The sequence below is a fragment of the Perca fluviatilis genome, chromosome 17 (assembly GCF_010015445.1).
Source record: "Perca fluviatilis chromosome 17, GENO_Pfluv_1.0, whole genome shotgun sequence".
In the NCBI taxonomy this organism is placed as follows: Eukaryota; Metazoa; Chordata; class Actinopteri; order Perciformes; family Percidae; genus Perca; species Perca fluviatilis.
Window position 1 is genome coordinate 17,975,485 of NC_053128.1, and position 11,557 is coordinate 17,987,041.

The 11,557-nt window shown below is 41.6% G+C and overlaps 1 protein-coding gene across 2 annotated transcripts in view; it reads right to left on the reverse strand.

Annotated features, from left to right (window-relative positions):
- Positions 1 to 400: 400 nt before the first annotated feature.
- LOC120546030 (inositol polyphosphate 5-phosphatase K) overlaps positions 401 to 11,557 on the reverse strand; it is a 12,679-nt gene continuing 1,522 nt past the window's right edge. For both annotated transcript variants that reach the window (XM_039780773.1, XM_039780774.1), the window contains exons 2-13: positions 10,758 to 11,354; positions 8,738 to 8,845; positions 8,446 to 8,554; positions 8,197 to 8,313; positions 7,652 to 7,827; positions 7,262 to 7,373; positions 3,905 to 4,014; positions 3,578 to 3,788; positions 3,328 to 3,465; positions 3,160 to 3,225; positions 2,984 to 3,088; positions 401 to 1,713 (exon numbers count right to left, since the gene is read on the reverse strand). In XM_039780773.1, coding sequence (XP_039636707.1) covers positions 1,243 to 1,713; positions 2,984 to 3,088; positions 3,160 to 3,225; positions 3,328 to 3,465; positions 3,578 to 3,788; positions 3,905 to 4,014; positions 7,262 to 7,373; positions 7,652 to 7,827; positions 8,197 to 8,313; positions 8,446 to 8,554; positions 8,738 to 8,845; positions 10,758 to 11,350 — 2,316 coding nt within the window. In that variant the 5' untranslated portion in view covers positions 11,351 to 11,354 and the 3' untranslated portion in view covers positions 401 to 1,242. The remainder of the gene's footprint in view (positions 1,714 to 2,983; positions 3,089 to 3,159; positions 3,226 to 3,327; positions 3,466 to 3,577; positions 3,789 to 3,904; positions 4,015 to 7,261; positions 7,374 to 7,651; positions 7,828 to 8,196; positions 8,314 to 8,445; positions 8,555 to 8,737; positions 8,846 to 10,757; positions 11,355 to 11,557) is intronic.

Here is an 11,557-nt window from a genome sequence, read left to right on the forward strand (position 1 = left end):
TAAATTATTTTCTGTAAAAGTTTTTTATTTGGCCCTTCAGATTTACCTCTGGTCCTACCCTAGCCTGGGATCAAACCGCCAGTCTTGTGGTTGAGGTGCGACCACTCTCCAATCCACAGCCACCAAGACCATTTTTGTCTGAACTAATTATTAGGATGTTCCAAGAGATTGACATTTTGTTTTGTTGTTTCTATTTGAAAATTGCAAAATTCTTTTATGCCGTTTGCACCACCATCAGCATCTCAATGATCCTTGCTGGACAAGCTGTTTGACATCTGCTGCTGTCTTGTGTTAACCTTTTTTGTGTGCATTATGTGTTATTGTTTGACTTGAGTCCACATGTCCACACATATACATAAACACTGAAGTAGTGTTTGTCCAATAAAAAGTATTTTGTCAGTTTGCTTTCTGTTTGTTCTTGTTTTATTTGCACACTCATACAATTACATGACAGTTTGTTCCTTAAAGCAAAATAAAGACATTAGCTTAAAACCCCGCTCACTGACCTCTATAGAACAGGTGCTGTATTCACAAAGCTGCTAAGAAAAAGAGCACTCATCTAAGGTTATTGCTCAAGTCACACAGCCACATGTTACATTTCAGATTGACTGAGGTGGTGAAATGCTTTATCTCTGCACTCAGAAATATTAGCATCACTTTATGAATACAGACCAAGAACTATAGAGTTTAAAATTCAAACCATCATCTGTTCCAAAATGCATGTTTCACAAATGTATGATTTTACACACAGGCACACACACACATACACACACACACACACACACACACACACACACACACACACACACACACACACACACACACACACACTCTATGATACCATAAATACTTCGGTCCAGGGTCCTTATTTTGATATAAGACTTTTTATATATTCAGTCTAACTGGTCACATCCATCACAGGTTCACTCTGACTTTGGTTTCACATTCAATATGTTTGTTTACATATGATATAGCTTATGAGTCTATAAAAGCACTTGTCGTTGGGAGTCTGGACACATCTTTGAGTCCAAGATACACATAGTGTATGAGATGATGGTCGATTCAGAGACAGAGAATTGCAGGGCCACAATGTGGAATGTTTGCAAACTACATTAGGAGTCACTAAATGTGCTGCTTCTATGAGCACAGTGACTTTGTGGGATCCAATCAGACTCTGACTGCATGGATATTTCCATCATTCCTCTTGTACATCACCTCCTTTAAACTATTGATGTTTGTATTCTATGCATTGTCTGTGTCCCCTGTCTTTCCTATCGGTTTGACTCCTGTGGGGCTAACCTGAGCTGGTCTGTGTTCACCTAAGATGGCAGCAATCAGGGCCTCTGGTGCAGTCACCCCACCACCTGGAGACACAGGACTGCGTGGACTGAGAGGACTGATGACGGGGGACAACACAGTTTCGGGAGAGACCAGTCGCTCCTTCTTAGCAGCAGAGCATGGTGAACGGCTGTGAGTCTGGCCTTCTTTGGAGCGAGGACAGAGGCTGAGGGTCTGCAGGGAGGGGAGGGGGTTGGAAGAAAGAGCAGGAACTGCAGGGCTGCGGCTACGACGATGGCGATGGTGGTGTTTGCCGGGTTTAGGGCTTGGGCTGCGGGAGTTTGGAGCCAGCAAAACCAGAGTGCTGTCATCTTCTGAGCTGATGTCTAAGCTGTCTGAGCGAAGAGCGGTGGGGCTGTGGACTGGAATCTTGATCTGTTTAGGATGGAGAATTCAAGAGAAGATAAGAGCATGAGCAAGTTTGCTAAAAAGGAAACTATATGACCAAAAGTATATGTGCACACCTCTCCATATTCTTTGCTTAAGTAAAAGAAACAACACAACAACATAGAAAACTTGACTTGCATTCAGATTTTTTCTAAAGTAAAATAATTTAGCCATTATTTTCTCGATTAACCTAGTAATCATTTAACATAGTCCTTAAAATGTCTGCCCATCGCAATTTCAAGCCCAATTGACCCCAAATTGACTTATTGACATCTTGTTTTGTCCAACCAACAAGAAGTCCAAAACCCAAAAATTAGGTTATTATTCATTCAGATATCAGTTTACTAACATACTTGAGGAATACATCCAGAAAATATTCATTGTAGGAGCTGGAATCATATTATTGTAGCCTTCAAAACTATTCAAACAATTAATTGATCAAGATAGTTGCTGATTTATTTTCTGTGGACTGACAAATGGATTAATCAACTTATCGTTTCACCTCAACAAGTATCTTAAAATTGTACAATATTTGAGTAGATAGCTTTCCGCCACTGATCAAGGGAAATCTTAATGCTACAGCACAAAATGCCTAGTTGTGCACCAAACCAAAACTACGTTTTCCAAACTGTAATTGTGCGAGACTCAAAGCAGAATTTGGCAGATTTGCTGACTTTGAAACTTTGCATATTCAGGCTGTGAAACAGGTTGCTGTGAGTTGGCTGTATGGAGGCTGCTTTTAAAAATGTAACTATTGTTTTGCATGATTTTCTTGATTCTATGATGGCTAAGGAACTTTTTGCTGACTTTTTTAGGGCTTTATGTCGACCAAACTGTAAATGCGAAGAGTATACGAGACAGGTAATAATATAGTCAAAGATATGTTAATTTTCGATGTGAAAGTATGAAGTTGTACTTGTTTGAGGAAAGGGGCCTAAAGGCAGGGCAAGGCAGCTTTATTTAAGATAAAGCCTATAGCACATTTTAAACATGGAACATTCCAATATCAAAGATATGTTAATTTTCGATGTGATTTCATTTTCTTTTTGTATCAGCTCCTATTTTTTAGTGAAGTTGAGTTTGAAACCCCTGATCCCTGCCCCTCAATCCTATCCAACAACTAAGGGATAGACAGTCACATATGGCCGTAATGCTTGGGTGTCCACATACTTATGGCCATATATATGCCATAATATCCATTCATGAATATATCATAAGAAGTGAAATGGCTACCTTTTGTCCTCTGACTTTTTGTTACCTTAATTGGCGTTGACAGTCCAACAATGCTGTTCATATTATTACTGTAGTAACCCAGGATGTATTCACAATCATCTCTCGGCAAATCCTCCTCTGTAAATGTCACCTGGTGAAGAAAAGAACAGTTAGAAATAAACCCTGACTTTAGCTGTGGCACAAAATTTATGTCTGACACACCTGTGTTGCATGCTCTCCCTTGGCCCATATGTATGCCTGGTAATCTTTGTGATGTCTGAATCCAACCTGTGCAGAAGTAACAAATAGACATAATTTCAAAAACTGATAATGGGCATCAAATGTAAGCATTTATTCTGAGCTTTTGAGCAAAAACTATCTGAGAATTACCTTGTATATTGCTACCCAGTCCCATGAGCTTCGCTGATAAGTTGATGCTACAGTGAATCTAACTGTAGCATCTGAGACTTTACACCACTCCTTGTTTACCTGCAGCTCTGCCAGGGGCATATCCACCTTAAATGGGAACTAGAAAAACAAGCAAGCACAAGGCCATTAAATCAAACATAAGTAAGCAACACAAAGAGAGATGTTATTTAATACATTTGGCTACAGTGTATCTGGTGAAATATTGTCTCACATGTAGTGAAAACACGGCAGAAACAGGCTTGTGGTCGCTGATGGTGTAGCCCATGTGACTTCGGTACACATGCTGTGTGACTTTAGTCGCCCCACCCAACCACGAAGTCAGACCCCGCTGCAGTGCTGCATTGTGGGTAGGAACTGGGGAGCCGGTACGACGAGGGCGCCAGAGGATGCGATCTGTCCAGGCAGGTTTCCTTTTCTTAGCACTGACACAAAAGAAGCAACAGACTGTCACAGTGGGCAGCGACAGTTTAACAGGCCTCAGCTTCTGGAAAAATAAAATGTGATAGAGAAAGTTTGTTGAGGTGACTGCCGGACGAACCTGGTGTCATACGTATGAGTACCCACATCAAACTTATACGTGGGTGGGAAATTGAGTGGTCCCTCAATGAAGCCTTCAAGAATGGACTCTGTGTTTTTAGCGATGTTGAGCTGTAGATTAGACAAATGATGGGAGAAGCAGAGCAGGTCACACATGACTGGATTAATCAGGGGGAATGACATAAGAAAAACAGTAGAAAGGCTGCAGGCCCTGATCTGTGCTACCCTGAAATGTTGTGCATATGAACTTGCCCCTATTTTAACTGAGATGTTTAAAAGATCCCTTTTACAGCAGAGGGTCCCAGAATGTTTTAAGTCAGCTGCAATTGTGCCTGTGTAATTGTGTGTATTTAACCATTCTCTCCAGTGTTGTCCTAGAGCCATAGCAGTTTAGAGCAGTGTTTCTCAAATGGGGGTACGTGTACCCCTAGGGGTACTTTGGAGGACTGCAGGGGGTACGTGACATTTTTTGCAAAATGTTTTTCAGTTACAAGGCTGTAGTTTAGTGTGCCGATGTGCTGCAGCAATCGGCAGAATGACTATTATCCTGCATACTTATTCAGTGTGCAGATGTGCTGCTTTAGCAGCAGTCGGTGCCATGTCTATTATCCCCCATACTTATTGGTGTGAATGCTGAAAGAAATTACGTTATTCTACATTTTTATTTATTCTTATTCTTCCGCCACAATTTTTGCACATTAACTCATTCCACATTTTTCAACATAGAAACTACATTCAAACATCAAAACGTTCAGCTCGATTTATAATATTCGTAACATAAAAATCATAATTTCTGAGATATTCAACGTTTAGCGGACATTTTTGCTCCATTAAAGCGGATGGACTGAATGTTCAAAGTTGACACAGAAGAGAAACAGGCCCTATTTGGACAGCTACTGTCCTCACATTTCTTACACAACACATACCATTCTTGCACAGGATGATCAGCAGGGTGTCATATCTCTCACAGTATTAAACATTAAGCGATAGGAGTTACGGTCTTTGAGCTAGATGCAGGACTATCAAAGGTGTGCCAGAGCCTTGTCTTGGTGTTGAGGCCTGAGGTCAGTCATCAGAGGCAGTCAGTTTGTCAGTTAGTCCATCATGACATCATGTTAGCTGACAAATAACACCTCCTTTCTTCCTCTCCTCTTCCTCTCATCTTTCTATACTCCTCTCCCCACCTCCTTTCTGCCTCTCCTCCTTTCCTCTTCTCCTCCTCTCCTTTTCTTCTCCTCTTCCTATCTTACGTCCTCTTCTGTGTGTGTGTTTGTTTGTGTGTGTGTGTGTGTATATGTGTGTGTGTGTGTGTGTGTGTGTGTGTCTGTCTGTCTGTGTCTGTGTGTCCTGCAGCATTCCTCCTGTTCAGACTGCTGCCTTCTCCTGACATTAGAGCTGAACAATAGAAACATCTCTATCTTTTTGTATCAGCTCCTATTTTCATTCCGATCACTCCTCCGTCACGTAGCTTCACTGTTAGATTAATATCTGTCCTGTCGCAGACATGTAACTATAGAATCCACTGGACTTGTAATATGTTGATGATTGGTGATTTTTCAACACCCAGAGGCCTCTAACAGCTATGCAATGGTTCTGTGTGTCGATTACAGTACAGCTTTTAATACTATTCTCCCATCCAGGCTGTTTGACAAACACTTTCATATGGGAGTTGAATAGTCTCTGTGTCGACGGGCCCTTGACTTTTTGTTTGAGAAGATGCCGGTGGTCAAACTTAACAACATATTCTCCAAATCCTTAACCATCAGCACTGAGGCTCGACAGGGGTGTGTAGTAACCCCGGAATTTGAAGTGGGCTTTCACAGGAGCTATGGGGATCGCCTACCCTTGGTCATCAACAACAACAAAGTTCAACAAGGGGACAGAGACAAGACCATAGACTATTCTTTTTAAGACAATTGCAAAATGTGGCATATCCAGGGATGGGTTGATGCAGTTTTATAGAGCAGCAGTGGAGAGCATTCTTACCTACACAATAACTGTGTGGTTTGGCAACCTGTGAGCTAAAGACAGAAGACAGCTGGACAAAATAGTGTGTGCACTGCATCCAGAAAGATTGGATGTGATCTCCCACCCCAGATGGAAATCTATAAGGCTAGACTACAAAAGAAGGGCCTTAAAGTTTTAAAGGACCCCTCTAACACTAACAACCTTTTTAATTTTCTTCCTTCCCACAAAAGACTAAGGGTCCTATCTTGCACTCAGCGCAATTGCCTTTGTAGACAGACGCATGTATCATTCCTATTTTTCACCCAACGCACAGTGGACTTTTCCCTCCACAAGAACACGTCGGTAAATTAGGGAATGAATTTGCGCTCCCGGGGGCGGTTCAGCAAAAAGAGGAGGCGTGTTCAGGCGCAAACGTTCCCTGGTGCTATTTTACAGTTTCAGAAAACAATTCCGCCACAGACCAGGAAAAACATCTAAAGTCTAAAGTCAGTGGTGCGTTATTCAGATGCTATTTTAGGGGCGCATGCTTGGCCATAATGTAGCGTGGGCACAACGTGCATACACTTTGCTTCTCTCATCTACACGGACGCAGCATTTTTGCAAACCATACATAATTACAAGGAAAAATATTACTGAAAATGCGCTTCAGGTGTTTGGATAGATCAGAATGCACTTTACAGTACAGTCCTCAAAAAGTCGCAGCATTCTTTGTGGCTTGTTGTGAACATTTCCATGAATCATGGATGTGTTGATGACATAAATGAGGAAATATTAGAGGACTTAAGGAGACGTGATGTTGAACTACAGCAGGATTGCACGTTACGCCCAAACCACACCTAGCTACTTCAGACCAACCAATTTTAGATTTGCGTCGGGCGCAAGAGTAATTTATCCCGCCGGTATAACAGCAACAGCGCCCAATATCTGCCCACAAAGCTACTTGCGTTTCACGTTTGATACACGTGTTTCAGATCGTTAAAATAGGGCCCTAAGAAGCATTAAGACCAGAAAATCCAGGTTCCAGAACAGCACATATCCTGAAGCTGTCCACCTCCTTAACACTACACACTGCAGGCCACTCAGCAGGTTAAATATTTAATATTTGTGCAATAGGGAAGATCCCTTTACTTTAATACTGTTTAATGTATTATATCCTCTATGACTGAATGGCTTTACTATTTTTTGTCTTTCTCTTTGTTTGAGTCAGCTTACTAAGACAAATCCCAATCAATCATGTTGCTATGACAGTGAAGGTGATGTTTGTTCACTTTGTGCTACAGCGCCCTCTGCTAGTTGTAGTTGGTGATCAAGAGACAAACAGGTAGTGTAAAGCCTTCCAGAAAAATCCAACTGTGTCTGTGAAGGGGCAAATGTTTTTAAAATGCCTCACCTGATCTCGCTCCCACAGAAGAGGCAGCTTATTGCTGTCGATGGCACATTTCACCACATGGATGTCATAGTCTTCAATGCGGAAATTTAAATCCCCAAACCAAAATACGACACTGGGGACAGAAAAATAAATTTTAATTTAAAAAAAGAAGAATGTTATTTTTGTTTACTTCAAGAGGCAATTGTAAAGGCTCTGTTAAATATCCTACTTTACTTAATGTGTACTGCTATCCCAAGAAATAAAATGTGCTACTTTAAAACTAAAGACACATAAAAGATCAAATAGTGAGACTTTAAAGCTCTATAATGTAATGGCCCCCTAAGATTTATTTATCATTGGTAAGCAGCAATATTAATTCAACTCATATGTAAAAAAAATGATGTCACCCACTCATGGTCCAGTACACCAGTTGCAGTGCCTCCTTCAAACTGCTGCTGCTGCAGGATGCTTTCAAAGTCCTCCATCCGCTGCTCCAGGTTCCTCATGTGAGCTGGCAGGTGACAGTTGAGAAAGCACACCGGGTGGCCAAACACTGTCATCCTCGCACTGACACCCCCTTTATTCCCCTAAGAGTGAGAAAAAAAGGACAAAGAGAGGACATAGTGAGACATTGATCCCTTATGCATTCAGGCATCTATCAACCGTATCTGTGTTCAGGAAAAAAGGCAGGATGTTTTTCCTGCCCCTGAGTCACAGAACCAGAAAGCCAGACAGCCTTCTGCTGCACTGACCTCAAAGAGAAGGAGACTGCACCAGCAGCAGCCAGGGGTGATGCTGACATCAACATGCACAGGAAGGTCACACGCACGTGCCTGCTGGCAGGAGGGAGCAACCCCCAACCCCCCCTAAATCCCACTGACATAAACCCACCACAAATGTTGCAACGTAATAAATCTCAGAATTCAGAGCAGCGCTCTTCAATGCATAGCACGTACCCAATATCCTCCGAGTCCTGTGCGTGTACTCTCTGTCTGCACACCTCTGAGGAATGGAAGATGGCAAAATTTAGAGAATACCAGCAGCAGCACTCCCTGCATACGCTGGGACGCCACCTAGACGGATGGGACAGATGGAAAATAATATATCAATACGGTAAACTAGATTTTATGATGGCAAATAAAAGAATAAGAGTAAAACAAAAACTACAGTATGACTTATATGAGCAGATTTTACTCCTTACTGACCAAAACATATCCAAAAGGACAGAGTGTGTCCATGCAAAGCTCACTCCACTGGTCTGAAAAAAGAACATCCTTCAGCCGCTTGTTTATCATGGAGTTGACTTCCTGCAGTCTATTTTGTGCCAGAAAAGTAGAGAAATGTCATTAACAAGTGAAAATGAAAAATGTATTTAAAAAAAAAAAGGACAGTGATGAGTAACAGGAGGGGGGCACATCAAAATGAACACAGATGACTGAGTGGGCACTCACGGCTGTCTCTCTGGCACTGCTGAGCCTGGTGGAAATACTTGCTTACCCGATGATAAACATGTCAACGCTCCCATCTGAAACATTTGGTCCGAACAGAGAAATGATGTCATCTGGCGGGACAGCTGATCCCACGTTCCATGTGACGATGTACACCCTTTCAGAGGATAGAAACAATGGGAATGCTGCATTAGGTTTACTGTAACTACTTTATACTGTATTGTGTTGGGTAAAAAGATGGCATTTCTATTTCTCTGTAATCCTCAGAGAAATAGTTTTCATCAGTGTTGCTGTGGAAAAAAAGATATGCACAATTAAGCACCCCTTTGTACCTCAATGATGACTTAGGCGTATGTGTGTGTTAGAAAAGAGAGCAAAGAGAAAGAAATGGAGCTAACTGTCCTTTGAAATTAACTTACCAGCAAAACTGTTTCAATACAGAAACAACAGAAGCAACCCAAGGCTGTAACTAACATTTATATAACCAATTAATTATTTTCTCTATAAAATGTCAAAAAATACTAAAGAATTGCAGATACAGTTTCCCAAATTCCAAGGCGATGCCTTCTAATGTCTTATTTTGCCTTACCAAGGGTTCAAAACCCAAAGAGATTCAGGTCATTATTATAAAAGACAAAGAAAAGTAACAAATCCTCACATTTGGGAAACTGGAACTGGCAATTAGTTTGCTTAAAGTATGACTGAAATGATTAATCAGCTATCAAAATAGTTGCCAGTTAAGTTTTTTCTTCTTCCCGATTTGCTAATTGATAAATCAACTATATCATCATTATATCAATCATTTCATTCTGCTGGTTGCTATCTGGATTCATGATTTCTGCAATCACATGACAACTGTTTTAACAATAGATTCCCATTTTCCCATTTAAATTAACTTAAAGGACCACATTGGTGTACTTGCATGTTTAAGCAAAACAACTACACATCATTTATTTATTTCAAAAGCAAACCATAAGATTTAAGATTGTTTCCATTCACGTCAGTAGCCTATAACATGAAAATCAATTTACAGTAAGAGGAAATTAGCTTGAGACAGAAACTATCAGGCAAAAGTCTCCATTATTTGTTTAGGTCAATGTTATCATCACGTGCTATTTCTGTGCTGCTTTAAAAACTCTCCCTGGGTGCCCGGATAGCTCAGTTGGTAGAGCAGGCACCCATATATAGAGGTTTATTCCTCAACACAGCAGGCCGGGTTCGACTCTGACCTGCGGCCCTTTGCTGCATGTCATTCCCCCTCTCTCTCCCCTTTCATGTCTTCAGCTGTCCTGTTGAATAAAGGCCTAAAAATGGTCAAAAAATTATCTTAAAAAAAAAAAAAAACTCTCCCTGTTGGTGCATTCAAAAACATTTAGATATTTAAGATGTGAGTTGGCTGTTGAACAACATTTTAAGTCAGAAACGACCTAATTAACATTTTTCTTTTTAAAATGGTCTTGTTTTCTTACTGTTTGTTTACTAAATCTTATTTTAACACAGCATAGCTCATCATTGTGATGCTTTCAGCAGCAAACTTAAAAATTTTGAAAGTTGGTTATCCATGTAAACACCACCCAGTACGATCCTTAAAATGGTATTACCTGCTGACATGTAATTGAATGAAAAGTATATGTAATTGTGTATTATTTTAGAATCTGCGTGATGAGAAATGTGTTTGAGTGTGACAGTAGGACTGGCAGAGGTTGCTGCCATCTGAAGACCTTAGGACATTATTTTCTCCTTCATAAGATTTAGGCTGAGTTATTACAGGCAGCCATTGTTTATGAGCGAGGATACACGACAAAACTATGCCTCTGGGAAGTCTGCCAATAAAATGTGGCTGTGTCACTCTGTCAGGTTCCCAAAGCTCTTAGTGAAAGTTGCAGCTTTGATTCATGTGACATGGTCTGGCACATCAACTTTCTTACAGCTGCTGACTGCAGAACAGCTCCTGCAGCTGTATTTAGACATTACAGAGAACAAAATTCACAGTACAGAATCCTTTTAAGACCTTGTGGAAATCACACAGGCTAAGTAGCCTAATATAAAAATGGCATTATTTGTCTCACCTGAAGTCATTGTTCTCTTCTGCTGGCTTCTCGGACTGCACTTGGCTCTGTGTGGAGCTCCCAGGTGAGGGCATCCTCTGTGGCTGAGGACTGAGGCTGGGTTTGGGGCTGAGGCTGGAGGACAGGCTGGGATTGGGGCTCAGGTGAGGCTGGCTGGTGTGAGACTGAAGACCGTGGGAACTCTGAGGACTGTGACGGCAGAAGGAGGACTCTGACGGGGAATGCGACAGGACGTTGGCACTCTGAGGTCCCGGGATACAAACTGGGATCAAATCTATTTCCTTGGAGGGGTCCACTGAGATTCTGGTCGACTTTGGAGCAGGTTTAGTTCCGAGAGCAGTCGGTCTTGGCCGGCATATGCTCACTAGGGTGGACCCAGACTCCGGCTGCCCTGACTGCATTTGTTCTGCAGCCTGCATGGGGCTCAATCCAGACTGTTTCATGAGCACCTCTGATGGGCTAACGAGAGGTGGTTCCTTGATTGCGAGCTGTGGAGGTAAAGCCGGATTGACTCTGATCAAAGCACAGTGTCCAGGTTGCATTTTGGGCCCACAAGTGTCGGTGCTGATTTGTTTCTGCTGCATGCGATCCATTGACCTGCAACAGGCAGTATGTGGATAATTATAACACATTTCTCTTAAAAGTGTTTGAAAGAAAAGACAATTTGACATAAAAACAAGACAGTGTGGCTTGCAGAGAGTATAAAAATGAACATCAGTCAGTGAGTTCTTGGTATAGCCTACAGGTGCAACAGCAAATTGAGTGGAAGCTGAGAGAATGCATCACATTACACTGAGCAC